Source organism: Hyperolius riggenbachi, chromosome 1, assembly GCF_040937935.1.
Source record: "Hyperolius riggenbachi isolate aHypRig1 chromosome 1, aHypRig1.pri, whole genome shotgun sequence".
Taxonomy (NCBI): Eukaryota; Metazoa; Chordata; class Amphibia; order Anura; family Hyperoliidae; genus Hyperolius; species Hyperolius riggenbachi.
In genome coordinates, this window is record NC_090646.1 from 671,404,918 (window position 1) to 671,422,696 (window position 17,779).

Genomic DNA, 17,779 nt, shown 5'->3' on the forward strand with positions numbered 1-17,779 from the left:
GGGACCCAGGCAGTATACCCCTCCAAAGCTGGGTGAACGACACAAGGGGAAAGAGATGCCCAGGGTTTGCTAAAACGAAGTAAAACCAGTTAAAAAGAAAAATAGTTGAGGTGCCATCTAAAATTTGGCTCAAAGCACTGTCTGGGCACTTTTATTTGGCCTGAGGAAGTTAGTGCAATCCCACGAAACGTGTTGCCAGTGCACATTAAAAGTAATTTATCGTATGATTGTGTCTTCATTTGAGGGAAGCCACCTCAACTTTTTTTTCTTTTTAACTGGTTTTAATTCAGTTTTATCATATCCTAGCAGTCTTTCCCCCCTTGTGCTCTCCAAGAAAAACATCAGGGACAGGCTGATATTCTGCAAAAAGTACAGGAATTGGACTGTTGAGTACTGGGGTACTTTTTTTCTGATGAAGCCTCTGTTTGGGCCATCTGGCAGAATGATTGTCTGGAGAAAAAAGGTGAGCACCCCCATCAGTTCTGTCTCATGCCAACAGTAAAGCATCCGGAGACCCTGATTTGTACTCTTTACTGCCCAAGCCCACGATCGCCAGCCGCCCCCTTCAGTATAGGTAGCTAGATGTCCCCTCGTCCCTTCCCTCCAGTATAGGTGGCCAGATGACCCTTCCCCCTCCACTCCAGTATAAGTAGCCCGCTGACCCTACCCTCTAGTATAGACAGCCAGATGACCATTCCCCCCACACCTCCAGTATAGGTAGTTGGATGACCCTCCCTCCCCCCTCCTCCAGTTTAGATAGCTGATGAACATTGGGGTCACCATCAAAGTTTGGCTAGGAGTGCGCTCTGACTTGTAGTTATGCCACTGTTTATGGAATTCTTTTACAAAAACTGCTAGTTCTTCTAGATGTCTAGGACAGCTAATTGTTGTAGGTTTTTATCTTTATATTTGCAAAATTTGTGGGGTGGGGTAGATTGCAGTTGAGGCATAACTGAATCAGTCAGCACTAAGCTTGCTGGTTTTTGTTTTACTTTGTTTAGATGAAACAACATACAGTATAACTGTGTTTTGGCCTACCGTTTTTCATATTATGGTGAAATGATGGTCCCCTGGAGGAAGGGACATTGGAAGGTGGACGGGGCCTGGGACTATAACGTGCTGATCTTATCACTAGAGTCCCCTTTAACATGACAGCATGTGGACTCCGCCTACAGCTGAAGTGTTATTTTTGGGCAGTCAGACCCTTTAAATCCCCTGGAATGTTTTCAGATCAGCTTCCATTCCTCTCCGATCATCATATCTCTCCTCCGCCTCATCAGCCTTCTCTCCAGCGTGCCGTAATCAGGCCTCTAATCTACATGGTAATGTCTAATCACACTCTAATTTGGTTATGTTGGCACATAAATCACTAAACATGGAACTGTCCAATCAGGAGGAGGACAGCGGATATACATAATGATACTGGATATCTGCTGTAACCTGGGGAGACATCACTCCTATCGTGGAGGGGGAGACGCTCACAGAGGGGGAAACACTCCACTCAGGAGATTAGGGTGGAGGTGAAGATTAGGCAGCTACGTTTCGGCACACGCGGCATTGGCTGTACTTTCTGTCCTGACAATGAGGACACAGGAAGCCAGACATATAAAACAGAAATGAATATTTATTCTTTATACACTGTAGAGAATATTTGTGAATGACAGATGAGACGGCTCTGTTCTCAGTACAGGAATCCTCCGGATCACGCTGGGGATCTCACTTCTCGGGCTTGTTCTCTGGCTCTCTGACCAAGGCAAGGAGACGGTCCAGTTTGGCCACCTCCACCTCCGGCCCCTTCTGGAGTTCCTGACCCTTCTTCTCCTGAAATGCAGAACAGAGTGGAGTTATGGTTCAGTCCACAGAAATAATATCAGCAGAGCAGAGGCTGGACATTGCACCGGTGTACTGTGGGGAAAGGGGTCTCTCCCCTCCTCAACCCCCCTTCCCCCCTCCCACTAGAAGCTACCATCAGACCCCAATATGGAGAGCAGTGCAGCAGAACAGAGGCTGGACATTACACCAGTGTACTGTGGGGAAAGGGGTCTCTCCCCTCCTCAACCCCCCTTCCCCCCTCCCACTAGAAGCTACCATCAGACCCCAATATGGAGAGCAGTGCAGCAGAACAGAGGCTGGACATTACACCAGTGTACTGTGGGGAAAGGGGTCTCTCCCCTCCTCAACCCCCCTTCCCCCCTCCCACTAGAAGCTACCATCAGACCCCAATATGGAGAGCAGTGCAGCAGAACAGAGGCTGGACATTACACCAGTGTACTGTGGGGAAAGGGGTCTCTCCCCTCCTCAACCCCCCTTCCCCCCTCCCACTAGAAGCTACCATCAGACCCCAATATGGAGAGCAGTGCAGCAGAACAGAGGCTGGACATTGCACCAGTGTACTGTGGGAAAAGGGGTCCCTCCCTCCCCCCCACACTGGAATCTAGCATTGGACCCCAATATGGACAGCAGTGCAGCAAAGCATAGTATTTTACCACAATTTTTTGAGTGATTTTCTGATCAATTTCCATAGAAACGAACGGAAATCGCTCAGAAGATCGATTATCAGATTGGACATGCTGGAAATAATCGATCTGCAGGTATATCTGCCAAAAATTGTATGCTGTGGATCCAGCATAACGTACCAAGGTCAGGTCTGCTTACCCCTTCACTCAGCCGTGTGCGGAGTGGTGCCGCATGCCTACCGTATCTCACAGACCTGAGTACACCTCTCACATTTCTGCCAGTATTTTATTATGGAAGAACACTGAAGATATGGAACTTTAAAACAATGTAAAGTAGTCAGTGTAAAGCTTTGCTGTGTAATCACAATATCTCAACACACAGACATTAATGTCAGAACCACTGGCAACAAGAGTGAGTACACCTTCTATGTGAACAATGTCAAAATTTTGTGTGCCCACCATTATTTTCCACACTGCTGTAACTCTTGGGCATGGAGGTCACTAGAGTGTCACAGGAGCCACTGGAATCCTCTGTCACTCCATGATGAAGCTGGTGGATGTTAGAGACCTTGTGCTCCTCCACCTTCCATATGAGGATGCCCCACAGGTGCTCAATTAGGTTTTAGGTCTGGAGACATGCTTGGCCCGTCCAGCACCTTTACCCTCAGTTTGTTTAGCAAGGCAGTGGTCGGCTTGTGTTTGGTTTGTTATCATTTTCAAATGGGAGGGCATCATTCTCTGTTTCAGCATGTCACAAATACATGATGGCATTCATGGTTCCCTTAATGAACTGTAGCTCCCCAGTGGCGGCAGCACTCATGCAGCCCCAAACCATGACACTCCCACCACCATGCACCAGTGTAGTCCAGCCCCAAGCTCCCAGTATGTCCCTCGCCGCAGCTCTCCCCGCAGCCGTTCGCCCCAGCTTCGTCCCAGTCCCCGGCGATGACATCAGGGCAACCTGCAGGTCGACCTGTACTGCGCCTGCGCAGTCCGCTCCGGCCCACGTGGCAGTGATTGAGAGTGGCGCTCGCGCAGGCGCAGTACAGGCCGACATGGAGGTCGCCCTGACGTCATTGCCGGGGACCGGGATGGAGCTGCGGCGAACGGCTGACTGCAGAGCTGCGGCGAGGGACATGCTGGGAGCTTGGGGCTGGAGGAAGCCCCCGGTAAGAAGCACTTATTTTATTAATTTTCCCTGATGAATCCTTTAAGCCGGGAACGGGAGGCCGAATAGCCAAGCAATGTTAGGTAGAAAAAGACTCCGCTCCACCGGCAACTACTAAAATGTCCAATCTTTATTTGCCATACCACCGACAGGAAATCATCAAACACAGCTCACGTGCATCGGAGCATGTATAGCTGATGACTACAAATGCTCTGATACACCTGAGTTGTTTTTGATGTTGTGCTGTACGTAGAATAAAGGTTGGACATTTAGTCCTTCCCCGTGGAGCCGAGTCTTTTTCTACCTAATCTTTAATAGAGGCTTGCTTCTGGGAAGGCAGCCATGCAGACCAATTGGATGCAGTGTGCAGCGTATGGTCTGAGCACTGACAGACTGACCCCCCCCCCCCCCCCATCCCTTCAGCCTCCGCAGCCATACTGGCAACACTCACATCTATTTGCTAAAGGCAACCTCTGCATATGACGATGAGTGTGTGAACTCTGTGAGCTTCTGTGGTCAACCATGGTGAGTCCTGCTCTAAGTGGCACCTGCCCTGTTGAACCACTGTCTGGTCTTGGCCATACAACCAATTTATCATAGGGGATCAAATACTTCTTTCTCTTATTATAATGCACATCAAGCTCTGACTTTGGGGCACTTGGTGTTTGAGGTTTCTCTTTTTCTTCTGTCTCTCGCAGCTACAAGTAACCCACCATTACAATTATAGGCTGGTCCTTTCTTGGGCAGAGGGCGAACAAGCAGAATCGGCAGGGGATCAAATACTTATTTACCTCACTGTACGCTTTCTGAATCCCACATATCTCTATCTGGTGGTATAATCCAGTGACGTCCTGCAGGTTATCTCTCCGCCCAGCACTGTCAGTTATCAGTTGCTATGTGTGGAGGCTCACCCCCTATGATACCGCCTCCTCCACTGATGCCCCTCAGGGCTGGCAGCAGTGGCAGCACATGCTACGGTCGGTATTTAAAGGACCACTATTGCAAAAAAGTAGGCAGTTAAAATCTGACAGAACCGAAATGTTTTGGGCCAGTCCATCTCCTCATGGGAGATTCTCAGGGTTTTCTTTGTTTTAAACAGCATTATGTAAACAGCAACTGCAAAGTCTAACTGACAAAGTAGTGTGTAAGTGATTAGGGAGGCTGGCTGGTATCTTACTATATTTTTAGTTAAACTGCTGCTCAGGAAATGCTGTTGAAAATAAAGAAAACCTTGAGAATCCCCCATGAGGAGATGGACTGGCCCAAAATCTGTCATTCTGTCAGATTTGAACTGCCTACTTTTTTTTAGCGATAGTGATCCTTTGCATGAATGGCAGACAGGAAGCACACAATTATACAGCAGGTGCAGCTGTTACATCTCTATATACAGAATCAGAGCAGTTGCTTGAATACTAATTGTTTCTCTAAAGTCTCTTATCTGTAGAATTATAATTTGGTGAATGTTTTGTTCCTCAGCCAGTGATGTATTTGGAGGGGACACGACAGGAAGAGCAGACTTGTTTTTTTATAAAGCCTGTCTCCGTGTTTTAAGTCCCCTGAAGGGCTCAGCTGATGTGAAAATGTGCAGAAACTGCCTGATTACCTGAATAAATCACTGGTGAGTCACATCCTGCAGACCTCCAGAGCAATAGGCTGTGATCTTCTCTGGCAGGTGGTCTGTGCCCCGCCCCCTCATATACTGGACAGCAGCATCATGCACATGCCCCGCCCACAGAGATTTGTGTGAACTCTCTGGGATGTGCTGTCTCAGGCCGCGAGGACTTTTTAGCGGCTGAAGACTGGATGATACAAAAAGGATAACATTCTGGCAATCTGGATGCTAGCAGTGTGTATAAGATCTGCAGGCTTTAAAGGCATCAGTGACAGGGCCAGTTCTAGAATTTTTGCCGCCTGAGGAAAACTCCACGCCCCCCCGATAGGTAGGCCAGGTGGGCGTGGTCCCCCCAACTACCACCACCTGAGGAACCTGCCTCACCCCACCTCATGGGTGGCCCGGTGCTGATCACTGAGGTAAAGCTGGGCAATGTAAATAAACTACATAATAAAAGGATGACCTGTAGTGAAAACTGTATGGCTTCCGCCAGCACATGGGAATACTTAATGTGGCTTCCCGAGTCCTGTCACCCTGAAGGTGCCCATACATTTCTCGATATTGCAGACAATCAATCCTCCTATAATCGTACCGTAAGAGAATCACAACATGGCCGTCTGATCGATCTTTCAATCAATTTTGGGCCAAAATTGGCTGAAAGGATCGATCAGGAATGCTGGTGAAATCTCAGTTGCAAGGGCTCGATTGGGTGACTGGCGGTAATGGCGTTAGATATTGAGACAACTGACGGACCCCCCCCCTGTGCCCCTGTGCAGTGTTATAGTCTCACCTCTCTGCCCCCGGACTCCTCGGGGTCCGCCATCACTGTTGGCGCCTGTACTATGGAGGACACTGAGGAGTGGCTGACGGCGGATTTGTGGCGAGGGACAGAGAGGCTTCTAGGGGCTGGCGGAAACCCCAGGTAAGTAAATCTTCTAAAATGTATTTCGTCTCATGAATCCTTTACCCACTTGACCACTACAGGTTGTGTTCTCATTATGGACCAGAGCAATTTTCACCTTTTAGCGCTCCTCCCATTCATTTTCCAATCCTCTATAATAATCTCCCTGTCTCGCTGCATCCAGCTGTCCCTGTGTTTTGCTACTGTGCATGGGCGCAGTACGGACAGCTGGATGGGACCAGGGAGCAAGGTGGGCGGGCGGGTGAGGTGGACTGGTGCGTGCGCGTGCGCATGTGCACTGACTGGCGGTGGTAGAAAAAAAGACCTAAAGCCCGTTTTTAAATGGGCTTAGGTCTGCTAGTAACTTTATAACTACTTATCACACCAAAACAATTATTTTTTTTGTTGCCTTTAATTAGACTTTCTTTAGGTGGTAATTTTTGCTAAGAATTATTTTATTTTAAATTCACTGTAATGGAGAAAAAAATGATTATTTCTCAGTTTTTAGCCATTATAGTTTTAAAACAAAAAGTGCTGTGGATAAAATAACATTTTTATTTGCCCATTATTTGCCCATTTGTCCCGGTTATTGCAACGTTTAAATTATGTCCCTACTACACTGTATGGTGACAATATTTTATTTGGAAATAAAGGTGTATTTTTTCAGTATTGCATCGATTTAAACTATATTTAAACTAACTACAAGCCCTTATTTGCAAAAATAACAGTAACATACCCCCCATGACATAAATATTAAAAAAGATGAGTCCCTAAGGTAACTACCAGTATTTATGTATTTTTTTTTTTAAATGTCACTTTTTTTTTATTTTTTATTATTATAACAATTGTTTTATTTTGGTTACTATGGGAGAGGGGGGAGGTAAGGGTTAATAATAGGGATTTAAATTATTTTTATTCAATTTTAGGTATGTAGGTGTCATTTTAATTATTTGGCCACCGGGTCTCCTCCCACATTATAGTCCTGTGCAATGTGAACAGTGAAATGCTGATACCCCCTTTCCCATGAGAAATCTTCACCTTTTCTCAAACAGGGAGGTCTGTATGGCTGGTATTGAGGTGAAATCCCCTCCCTCACTGTGATGTCATGACCATGGTCCTGACAGTTTGCTACCTGTGAACCTCATTGCATTGTGGGAAATAACAGCTGTTCCCAACTGCCAAGCAAGCATAGAACGCTCATTAACTAACATTCTGTACAGATCACCTGGTGGAACTAAAGATGTCACCATGTGATACATTTCAGAATGTAAATCAGGTAGAAGAAATATTTTACAATGGCCAAACACTGACTAAATAATCTCTCTCTCTCTATATATATCTATCTATCTATCTATCTATCTAAATGAATACTGTAAAAAATAAGCACTTTTATTCGTTAAGTTATTTTGACTCCACTTGCCCTTTGAAGTGACAAAGCCTTGCGATACAATGAATTGTATGTGTAGTACGGATAATTAATAGAACATTAGTAGGAAAGAAAATTAGCTCATATTTGTATTTTCAGTTATATTGTTTTTTTTTTTATAACATTGCATCATTCTGTCATATTTGCAATTACTAACCACACCCTGTACTTTAAACTATAGAACAAAGCAGAGCTAATGACCCTTTAACCACCCCCCCCCCCCCCCCGCCCCTGCAGTAAAACCTTATCTGAAGCTGTCTCTCACTGTTACTTTCATGTAGAAGTGCTTCAGAAAATAGGACTGTCTCTGTTATCTATGCAAAAGAGCTTTTCTGAGCTCTCTGACAAACTTGGTCAAATTAGGGTTATTAAAGGTCCGCCCAGTGGGAGGGTCTGACGGACCCGGTGTTGGCGGCCGTATTGCGTGTGTACGCACCTTAACTCTTCCTGTAGTGGAAACAATATAAGACTCTAGTCTTTGCTACTAATGTTCTATTTCTTAGCTGTACCACACATACAGATCATTATCTCATAAGTTTATATTCACTTCAGATGCCCTTTAAGTTTCATCTTCAGGCATTCTACAGAACTGGATCAGAACCATACAAAGGTGAGTGCAGCATGCAGAGACACATGAGCGTGCCATGCCTTGTATCTGCTGCTCAGGGCAATATGAAGAGCGGAACATACAGGACTATATCTACATGGCTCATCAGAGGCTAGTGCTGTGCAGTGTGTCCAGCGGGGAGCACTGGGTCTGGGGCAGACAGTGGGCTGATATGTGAAGTGCAGGGTCTGGGGCAGACAATGGGCTGATATGTGAAGTGCTGGGTACAAGGCAGACAATGGGCTGATATGTGAAGTGCTGGGTCTGGGGCAGACAATGGGCTGATATGTGAAGTGCTGGGTCTGGGGCAGACAATGGGCTGATATGTGAAGTGCAGGGTACAAGGCAGACAATGGGCTGATATGTGAAGTGCTGGGTCTGGGGCAGACAATGGGCTGATATGTGAAGTGCAGGGTCTGGGGCAGACAATGGGCTGATATGTGAAGTGCAGGGTACAAGGCAGACAATGGGCTGATATGTGAAGTGCTGGGTCTGGGGCAGACAATGGGCTGATATGTGAAGTGCTGGGTCTGGGGCAGACAATGGGCTGATATGTGAAGTGCTGGGTCTGGGGCACACAATGGGCTGATATGTGAAGTGCAGGGTACAGGGCAGACAATGGGCTGATATGTGAAGTGCTGGGTCTGGGGCAGACAGTGGGCTGATATGTGAAGTGCAGGGTACAGGGCAGACAATGGGCTGATATGTGAAGTGCTGGATCTGGGGCAGACAATGGGCTGATATGTGAAGTGCTGGGTCTGGGGCAGTCAATGGGCTGATATGTGAAGTGCTGGGTCTGGGGCAGACAATGGGCTGATATGTGAAGTGCTGGGTCTGGGGCAGACAATGGGCTGATATGTGAAGTGCTGGGTCTGGGGCAGACAATGGGCTGATATGTGAAGTGCTGGGTCTGGGGCAGACAATGGGCTGATATGTGAAGTGCTGGATCTGGGGCAGACAATGGGCTGATATGTGAAGTGCTGGGTCTGGGGCAGACAATGGGCTGATATGTGAAGTGCTGGGTCTGGGGCACACAATGGGCTGATATGTGAAGTGCAGGCTACAGGGCAGACAATGGGCTGATATGTGAAGTGCTGGGTCTGGGGCAGACAATGGGCTGATATGTGAAGTGCTGGGTCTGGGGCAGACAGTGGGCTGATATGTGAAGTGCAGGGTACAGGGCAGACAATGGGCTGATATGTGAAGTGCTGGGTCTGGGGCAGACAATGGGCTGATATGTGAAGTGCAGGGTACAGGGCAGACAATGGGCTGATATGTGAAGTGCTGGGTCTGGGGCAGACAATGGGCTGATATGTGAAGTGCAGGGTACAGGGCAGACAATGGGCTGATATGTGAAGTGCTGGGTCTGGGGCACACAATGGGCTGATATGTGAAGTGCTGGGTCTGGGGTAGACAATGGGCTGATATGTGAAGTGCTGGGTCTGGGGCAGACAATGGGCTGATATGTGAAGTGCAGGGTACAGGGCAAACAATGGGCTGATATGTGAAGTGCTGGGTGTGGGGCAGACAATGGGCTGATATGTGAAGTGCTGGGTCTGGGGCAGACAATGGGCTGATATGTGAAGTGCTGGGTCTGGGGCAGACAATGGGCTGATATGTGAAGTGCTGGGTCTGGGGAAGCGCTGGGTTGACAATGGGCTGATATGTGAAGTGCTGGGTCTGGGGCAGACAATGGGCTGATATGTGAAGTGCTGGGTCTGGGGCAGACAATGGGCTGATATGTGAAGTGCTGGGTCTGGGGAAGCGCTGGGTTGACAATGGGCTGATATGTGAAGTGCTGGGTCTGGGGCAGACAATGGGCTGATATGTGAAGTGCTGGGTCTGGGTCAGACAATGGGCTGATATGTGAAGTGCTGGGTCTGGGGCAGACAATGGGCTGATATGTGAAGTGCTGGGTCTGGGGAAGCGCTGGGTTGACAATGGGCTGATATGTGAAGTGCTGGGTCTGGGGCAGACAATGGGCTGATATGTGAAGTGCTGGGTCTGGGACAGACAATGGGCTGATATGTGAAGTGCAGGGTACAGGGCAGACAATGGGCTGATATGTGAAGTGCAGGGTACAGGGCATACAATGGGCTGATATGTGAAGTGCTGGGTCTGGGGCAGACAATGGGCTGATATGTGAAGTGCAGGGTACAGGGCAGACAATGGGCTGATATGTGAAGTGCTGGGTCTGGGGCAGACAATGGGCTGATATGTGAAGTGCTGGGTCTGGGGCAGACAATGGGCTGATATGTGAAGTGCTGGGTCTGGGGCAGACAATGGGCTGATATGTGAAGTGCTGGGTCTGGGGCAGACAATGGGCTGATATGTGAAGTGCTGGGTCTGGGACAGACAATGGGCTGATATGTGAAGTGCAGGGTACAGGGCAGACAATGGGCTGATATGTGAAGTGCAGGGTACAGGGCATACAATGGGCTGATATGTGAAGTGCTGGGTCTGGGGCAGACAATGGGCTGATATGTGAAGTGCAGGGTACAGGGCAGACAATGGGCTGATATGTGAAGTGCTGGGTCTGGGGCAGACAATGGGCTGATATGTGAAGTGCTGGGTCTGGGGCAGACAATGGGCTGATATGTGAAGTGCTGGGTCTGGGGCAGACAATGGGCTGATATGTGAAGTGCTGGGTCTGGGGCAGACAATGGGCTGATATGTGAAGTGCTGGGTCTGGGGCAGACAATGGGCTGATATGTGAAGTGCAGGCTACAGGGCAGACAATGGGCTGATATGTGAAGTGCTGGGTCTGGGGTAGACAATGGGCTGATATGTGAAGTGCTGGGTCTGGGGCAGACAATGGGCTGATATGTGAAGTGCTGGGTCTGGGGCAGACAATGGGCTGATATGTGAAGTGCTGGGTCTGGGGCAGACAATGGGCTGATATGTGAAGTGCTGGGTCTGGGGCAGACAATGGGCTGATATGTGAAGTGCTGGGTCTGGGGCAGACAATGGGCTGATATGTGAAGTGCTGGGTCTGGGGCAGACAATGGGCTGATATGTGAAGCGCTGGGTCTGGGGCAGACAATGGGCTGATATGTGAAGTGCTGGGTCTGGGGCAGACAATGGGCTGATATGTGAAGTGCTGGGTCTGGGGCAGACAATGGGCTGATATGTGAAGTGCTGGGTCTGGGGCAGACAATGGGCTTATATGTGAAGTGCTGGGTCTGGGGCAGACAATGGGCTGATATGTGAAGTGCTGGGTCTGGGGCAGACAATGGGCTGATATGTGAAGTGCAGGGTACAGGGCAGACAATGGGCTGATATGTGAAGTGCTGGGTCTGGGGCAGACAATGGGCTTATATGTGAAGTGCTGGGTCTGGGGTAGACAATGGGCTGATATGTGAAGTGCTGGGTCTGGGGCAGTCAATGGGCTGATATGTGAAGTGCTGGGTCTGGGGCAGACAATGGGCTGATATGTGAAGTGCTGGGTCTGGGGCAGACAATGGGCTGATATGTGAAGTGCTGGGTCTGGGGCAGACAATGGGCTGATATGTGAAGCGCTGGGTCTGGGGCAGACAATGGGCTGATATGTGAAGTGCTGGGTCTGGGGCAGACAATGGGCTGATATGTGAAGTGCTGGGTCTGGGGCAGACAATGGGCTGATATGTGAAGTGCTGGGTCTGGGGCACACAATGGGCTGATATGTGAAGTGCTGGGTCTGGGGCAGACAATGGGCTGATATGTGAAGTGCAGGGTACAGGGCAGACAATGGGCTGATATGTGAAGTGCTGGGTCAGGGGCAGACAATGGGCTGATATGTGAAGTGCAGGGTACAGGGCAGACAATGGGCTGATATGTGAAGTGCTGGGTCTGGGGCAGACAATGGGCTGATATGTGAAGTGCTGGGTCTGGGGCAGACAATGGGCTGATATGTGAAGTGGTGGGTCTGGGGCAGACAATGGGCTGATATGTGAAGTGCAGGGTACAGGGCAGACAATGGGCTGATATGTGAAGTGCTGGGTCTGGGGCAGACAATAGGCTGATATGTGAGGTGCTGGGTCTGGGGCAGACAATGGGCTGATATGTGAGGTGCTGGATCTGGGGCAGACAATGGGCTGATATGTGAAGTGCTGGATCTGGGGCAGACAATGGGCTGATATGTGAAGTGCTGGGTCTGGGGCAGACAATGGGCTGATATGTGAAGTGCTGGGTCTGGGGCAGACAATGGGCTTATATGTGAAGTGCTGGATCTGGGGCAGACAATGGGCTGATATGTGAGGTGCTGGGTCTGGGGCAGTCAATGGGCTGATATGTGAAGAGCTGGGTCTGGGGCAGACAATAGGCTGATATGTGAGGTGCTGGGTCTGGGGCAGTCAATGGGCTGATATGTGAAGTGCTGGGTCTGGGGCAGACAATAGGCTGATATCTGAGGTGCTGGATCTGGGGCAGACAATGGGCTGATATGTGAAGTGCTGGGTCTGGGGCAGACAATGGGCTGATATGTGAAGTGCTGGGTCTGGGGTAGACAATGGGCTGATATGTGAAGTGCTGGGTCTGGGGCAGACAATGGGCTGATATGTGAAGTGCTGGGTCTGGGGCACACAATGGGCTGATATGTGAAGTGCTGGGTCTGGGGCAGACAATGGGCTGATATGTGAAGTGCAGGGTACAGGGCAGACAATGGGCTGATATGTGAAGTGCTGGGTCTGGGGCAGACAATGGGCTGATATGTGAAGTGCTGGGTCTGGGGCAGACAATGGGCTGATATGTGAAGTGCTGGGTCTGGGGCAGACAATGGGCTGATATGTGAAGTGCTGGGTCTGGGGCAGACAATGGGCTGATATGTGAAGTGCTGGGTCTGGGGCAGACAATGGGCTGATATATGAAGTGCTTGATCTGGGGCAGACAATGGGCTGATATGTGAAGTGCAGGGTACAGGGCAGACAATGGGCTGATATGTGAAGAGCTGGGTCTGGGGCAGACAATAGGCTGATATGTGAGGTGCTGGGTCTGGGGCAGTCAAAGGGCTGATATGTGAAGTGCTGGGTCTGGGGCAGACAATAGGCTGATATGTGAGGTGCTGGATCTGGGGCAGACAATGGGCTGATATGTGAAGTGCTGGGTCTGGGGCAGACAATAGGCTGATATGTGAGGTGCTGGGTCTGGGGCAGTCAATGGGCTGATATGTGAAGTGCTGGGTCTGGGGCAGACAATGGGCTGATATGTGAAGTGCTGGGTCTGGGGCAGACAATGGGCTGATATGTGAAGTGCAGGGTACAGGGCAGACAATGGGCTGATATGTGAAGTGCTGGGTCTGGGGCAGACAATAGGCTGATATGTGAGGTGCTGGGTCTGGGGCAGTCAAAGGGCTGATATGTGAAGTGCTGGGTCTGGGGCAGACAATAGGCTGATATGTGAGGTGCTGGATCTGGGGCAGACAATGGGCTGATATGTGAAGTGCTGGGTCTGGGGCAGACAGTGGGCTGATATGTGAAGTGCTGGGTCTGGGGCAGACAATGGGCTGATATGTGAAGTGCTGGGTCTGGGGCAGACAATGGGCTGATATGTAAAGTGCTGGGTCTGGGACAGACAATGGGCAGAGGGTATGGGGAAGCGCTGGGAAGACAATAGGCTGATATGTAGGTCAGACAGCGAGGCAGTGAGCTGTAATACAAGCTTTACTCTAGAATGAAGACATGACGAGGAAGAAGAAAGGCCTCATTAATCACAGCCGGCTGGAGTCACTCTCTGCACACACACCATGCTCTCAGCTGGTACATCTGTAATAGCACACAGCCCCGGGGCCCGCACTGCCTGCCACCCAGATACCGGGCCATGGGGGGAGCTCGCTGCACAGTCCCAGATCAGCCAGCCTTAACCCTCTCTAGCCCCAACACATTGAGGCTGCCAGCCTCAGGGCCCACCTGCCACCCAGATACCGGACCATGGGGGGAGCTCGCTGCACAGATCAGCCAGCCTTAACCCTCTCTAACCCCCAACACATTGAGGCTGCCATGTGCAAGTAAAGAAACCACGTCTTCTTCGTCCATCCCTCGGAGCCTCCCACGATGCGTTCCACTCGGCGCTCACGTGACTACAAACACTTCCTCCTTCCGGGTTGAAGGAGGAAGTGTTTGTAATCACGTGACGCGCGTGGAACACATCGTGGGAGGCGCCGAGGGACGGACAAAGAAGACGTCACACAGGTAAGCTTGACCCCCCCGCACAGCATTACTGGGTGAGATCCGGATAGCACTATCTGGACTCACCCGAATCCTAATTTGAGTCCATGCCTGGTTACCAGCACACCACGAGGGTTACCAGCACACCACAAGGGTTATCAGCACACCACCAGGGTTACCAGCACACCACGAGGGTTACCAGCACACCACGAGGGTTACCACGAGGGTTACCAGCACACCACGAGGGTTACCAGCACACCACGAGGGTTACCGGCACCAAGAGGGTTACCGGCACACCACGAGGGTTATCGGCACACCACTAGGGTTATCGGCACACCACGAGGGTTATCGGCACACCACGAGGGATATCGGCACACCACGAGGGTTACCGGCACACCACGAGGGTTACCGGCACACCACGAGGGTTACCGGCACACCAAGAGGGTTATCGGCACACCAAGAGGGTTACCGGCACACCACTAGGGTTACCGGCACACCACGAGGGTTATCGGCACACGACGAGGGTTACCGGCACACCACGAGGGTTACCGGCACACCACGAGGGATACCGGCACACCACGAGGGTTATCGGCACACCATGAGGGTTACCGGCACACCACGAGGGTTATCGGCACACCACGAGGGTTACCGGCACACCACGAGGGTTATCGGCACACCACGAGGGTTATCGGCACACCACGAGGGTTACCGGCACACCACGAGGGCTACCGGCACACCACGAGGGCTACCGGCACACCACGAGGGCTACCGGCACACCACGAGGGCTACCGGCACACCACGAGGGCTAGCAGGACACCACGAGGGTTATCAGCACACCACGAGGGTAACCAGCACACCACGAGGGTTACCAGCACACCACGAGGGTTATCAGCACACCACGAGGGTTATCAGCACACCACGAGGGTTATCAGCACACCACGAGGGTTATCAGCACACCACGAGGGCTACCAGCACACCACGAGGGTTATCAGCACACCACGAGGGTTATCAGCACACCACGAGGGCTACCAGCACACCACGAGGGCTACCAGCACACCACGAGGGTTACCAGCACACCACGAGGGTTATCAGCACACCACGAGGGTAACCAGCACACCACGAGGGTTATCAGCACACCACGAGGGTTATCAGCACACCACAAGGGTTAGCTGCACCACGAGGGTTACCAGCACACCACGAGGGTTATCGGCACACCACTAGGGTTATCAGCACACCACAAGGGTTAGCTGCACCACGAGGGTTACCAGCACACCAGTTTGCAAGTTTAAAGCACACATTTTATTGTGCCAAACTCCACAGTTAATGCGACAATTGTTTCTAAAGCCTCACAGGGTCCCCCTTTATCAAGGCGTGCACAGCATGTGGCGTGTGACGTTGGCGGGACACATGCGGAGGCTGGATGGGTGAGAGATATTAATGAAAGGGCACCAGGGGGATGGGCACATTAACATTTAGGGGGACAGCGGCCAGGGGTTCTGTCGCGTTCGTTGCTCATTATGTTATCGCACGCTGTTACCGCCGCGCACCAGATCGATTACATCGCCCCCAAGGTTTTATAGTTAGGATTTCGATCAGGCCGCAAAATGGCCAGAGGTATGGACGCCATTAAGCGGGGGATCTCATAGCTGAAATTAGGGGTTAGCTGTAGATGTACAAATTTAGTAACAGCCCGTTAGCATGAGGCAATCTGCAGGCATGTACTGAGTATTACTGTGAAAGAGAATTGGATGAATACAGTGAGCCCCCTCCCCACTGTATACACTGTGGCCTCTGATGAAGTGGGATCCCTGTGACACGCCTGTAAGGCCGGTGTCTCTGTACCTGCATGCTTCGCAATGCCCTGTTTGCTGAATCCACAATAAATCTTACTTGCATGGAGTGATGCCTCGCCTGTCTTCTCCTGTACACATTGAACTGATCTGGTTGTGAGATTGCTCATCCAGGGAAGTGGACAGCTAGTGAGGTTACCAGCTAGGCATTGGTGCCGGCCTTATCCCTACATACCCCCCCCCCCCCACACACACACACGATGTAAGCTCAGTAGACGGCAGATCGGGGAAGGCGTTGTGTTATCATCCACTGACGCTGATCAGAATAAAAGCCAGTGATTGAGCTATTAATCCAGCACCTGCCTGATGAATGGAGAGGCTCTATTTGTGGCAGCGGCAGAAAGCGGGGCAAAGCCGGAGGATGAGGCTCATCTATCGGAGAGGAGAGCCCCGTCATATGAATGCTGCAGTAATAAGGCCCCCATATCCCCGCCCGGCAAGGGTCACGCCCACCAGGCAGGGAGCCGACACCCACGCTCTCTCTATCATTTCTTTCACTCATCTACAGTATTGGGATTTTGTACCAAAGAAAATATTTAAGATCACAAAAAAAAAATGGTATAATTGTGATATCTGTTGAGAGCTCCACCTACTGGTGTGACTGGGAAGATTTGTGAAGTCAAGAAGAGTCTTTCTTTTCTGCTGTGCAGTAAAGATACAATATTGCCAAAGAGAAGAATAAAGTGGTTATCAGACAGACAGACAGTAAGCCTGAGACTCTGCAGCCGACATGACCCGAAAACTAATATACAGGAACAGTAAGCCTTATTGTCCCGTATTCAGGTCGCTAAAGGCCCGTACCCATCATGCAATATTCCCGATGAGTTCTGTATTTTTTTTTTAACAATAAATTTTTAGATTTTTTTAGCGACAAGCGGTGGTTTCTGCATTCTCACAATATGAATACAGGCGCGCGATCACACGAACGATGTTTAGCGACGCACACCGATAACGACCGCCACGGCGGATCAGATCTTTAATACCCCCACGACTCCGCGCAAAGTGCCACGATCTTCCCGTTCACGCCCGTCGTGTAATGTCGCGAGCAGGAAGAGGAATCAGTGGATGCTTGTTATCAAGGGGAGTACTCAGCTTTACACATGGGCGAGGGGGCTGCGCCATGTCCACTCCCTGCCTGTCCCTAGGGTAACGCGCATGTGCAGGTTTGGTGATGTCATTGTGTGCAGCGCATAAGTGACCACCCTACCCACACCAATCCAAGAGCTTCATAGGTGTATCGCAGCATCAGGTTTAAAGAGAAGAGGGCCGGGGGAAGGAGATTCTGCCTGCACAACCACTTCCTTGGCTGTGGCAATAGAAGATACCTGGAACAAAGACCTGCTTTATTTGGCAATTTTCAAATTCCAATGTGTGGCTGTGGTTGCCTGCAGCTGTGCACCTCTCCATGCAGACCCTTACTGCCTGACCAATTTCATGTTAGCAGATTGGGGTCTCATAATTGCTCACCATCTTCTTCCTTTAAAGGGGAACTGTAGTGAGAAGTATATGGAGGCTGCCATATTTATTTCCGTTTAAGCAATACCAGCTCCCTGGCAGCCCTGCAGGTCTATTTGGCTGAAGAAGTGTCTGAATCACACCAGAAACAAGCATGCAGCTAA

General features: G+C 50.4%; 1 protein-coding gene across 3 annotated transcripts in view; it reads right to left on the reverse strand.

The window, feature by feature from the left end:
* Positions 1 to 1,606: 1,606 nt before the first annotated feature.
* Positions 1,607 to 17,779, reverse strand: part of DNAI1 (dynein axonemal intermediate chain 1) — a 269,556-nt gene continuing 253,383 nt past the window's right edge. For all 3 annotated transcript variants that reach the window (XM_068253053.1, XM_068253042.1, XM_068253033.1), the window contains exon 21: positions 1,607 to 1,821. In XM_068253053.1, the coding sequence (XP_068109154.1) occupies positions 1,717 to 1,821 (105 nt within the window). In that variant the 3' untranslated portion in view covers positions 1,607 to 1,716. The remainder of the gene's footprint in view (positions 1,822 to 17,779) is intronic.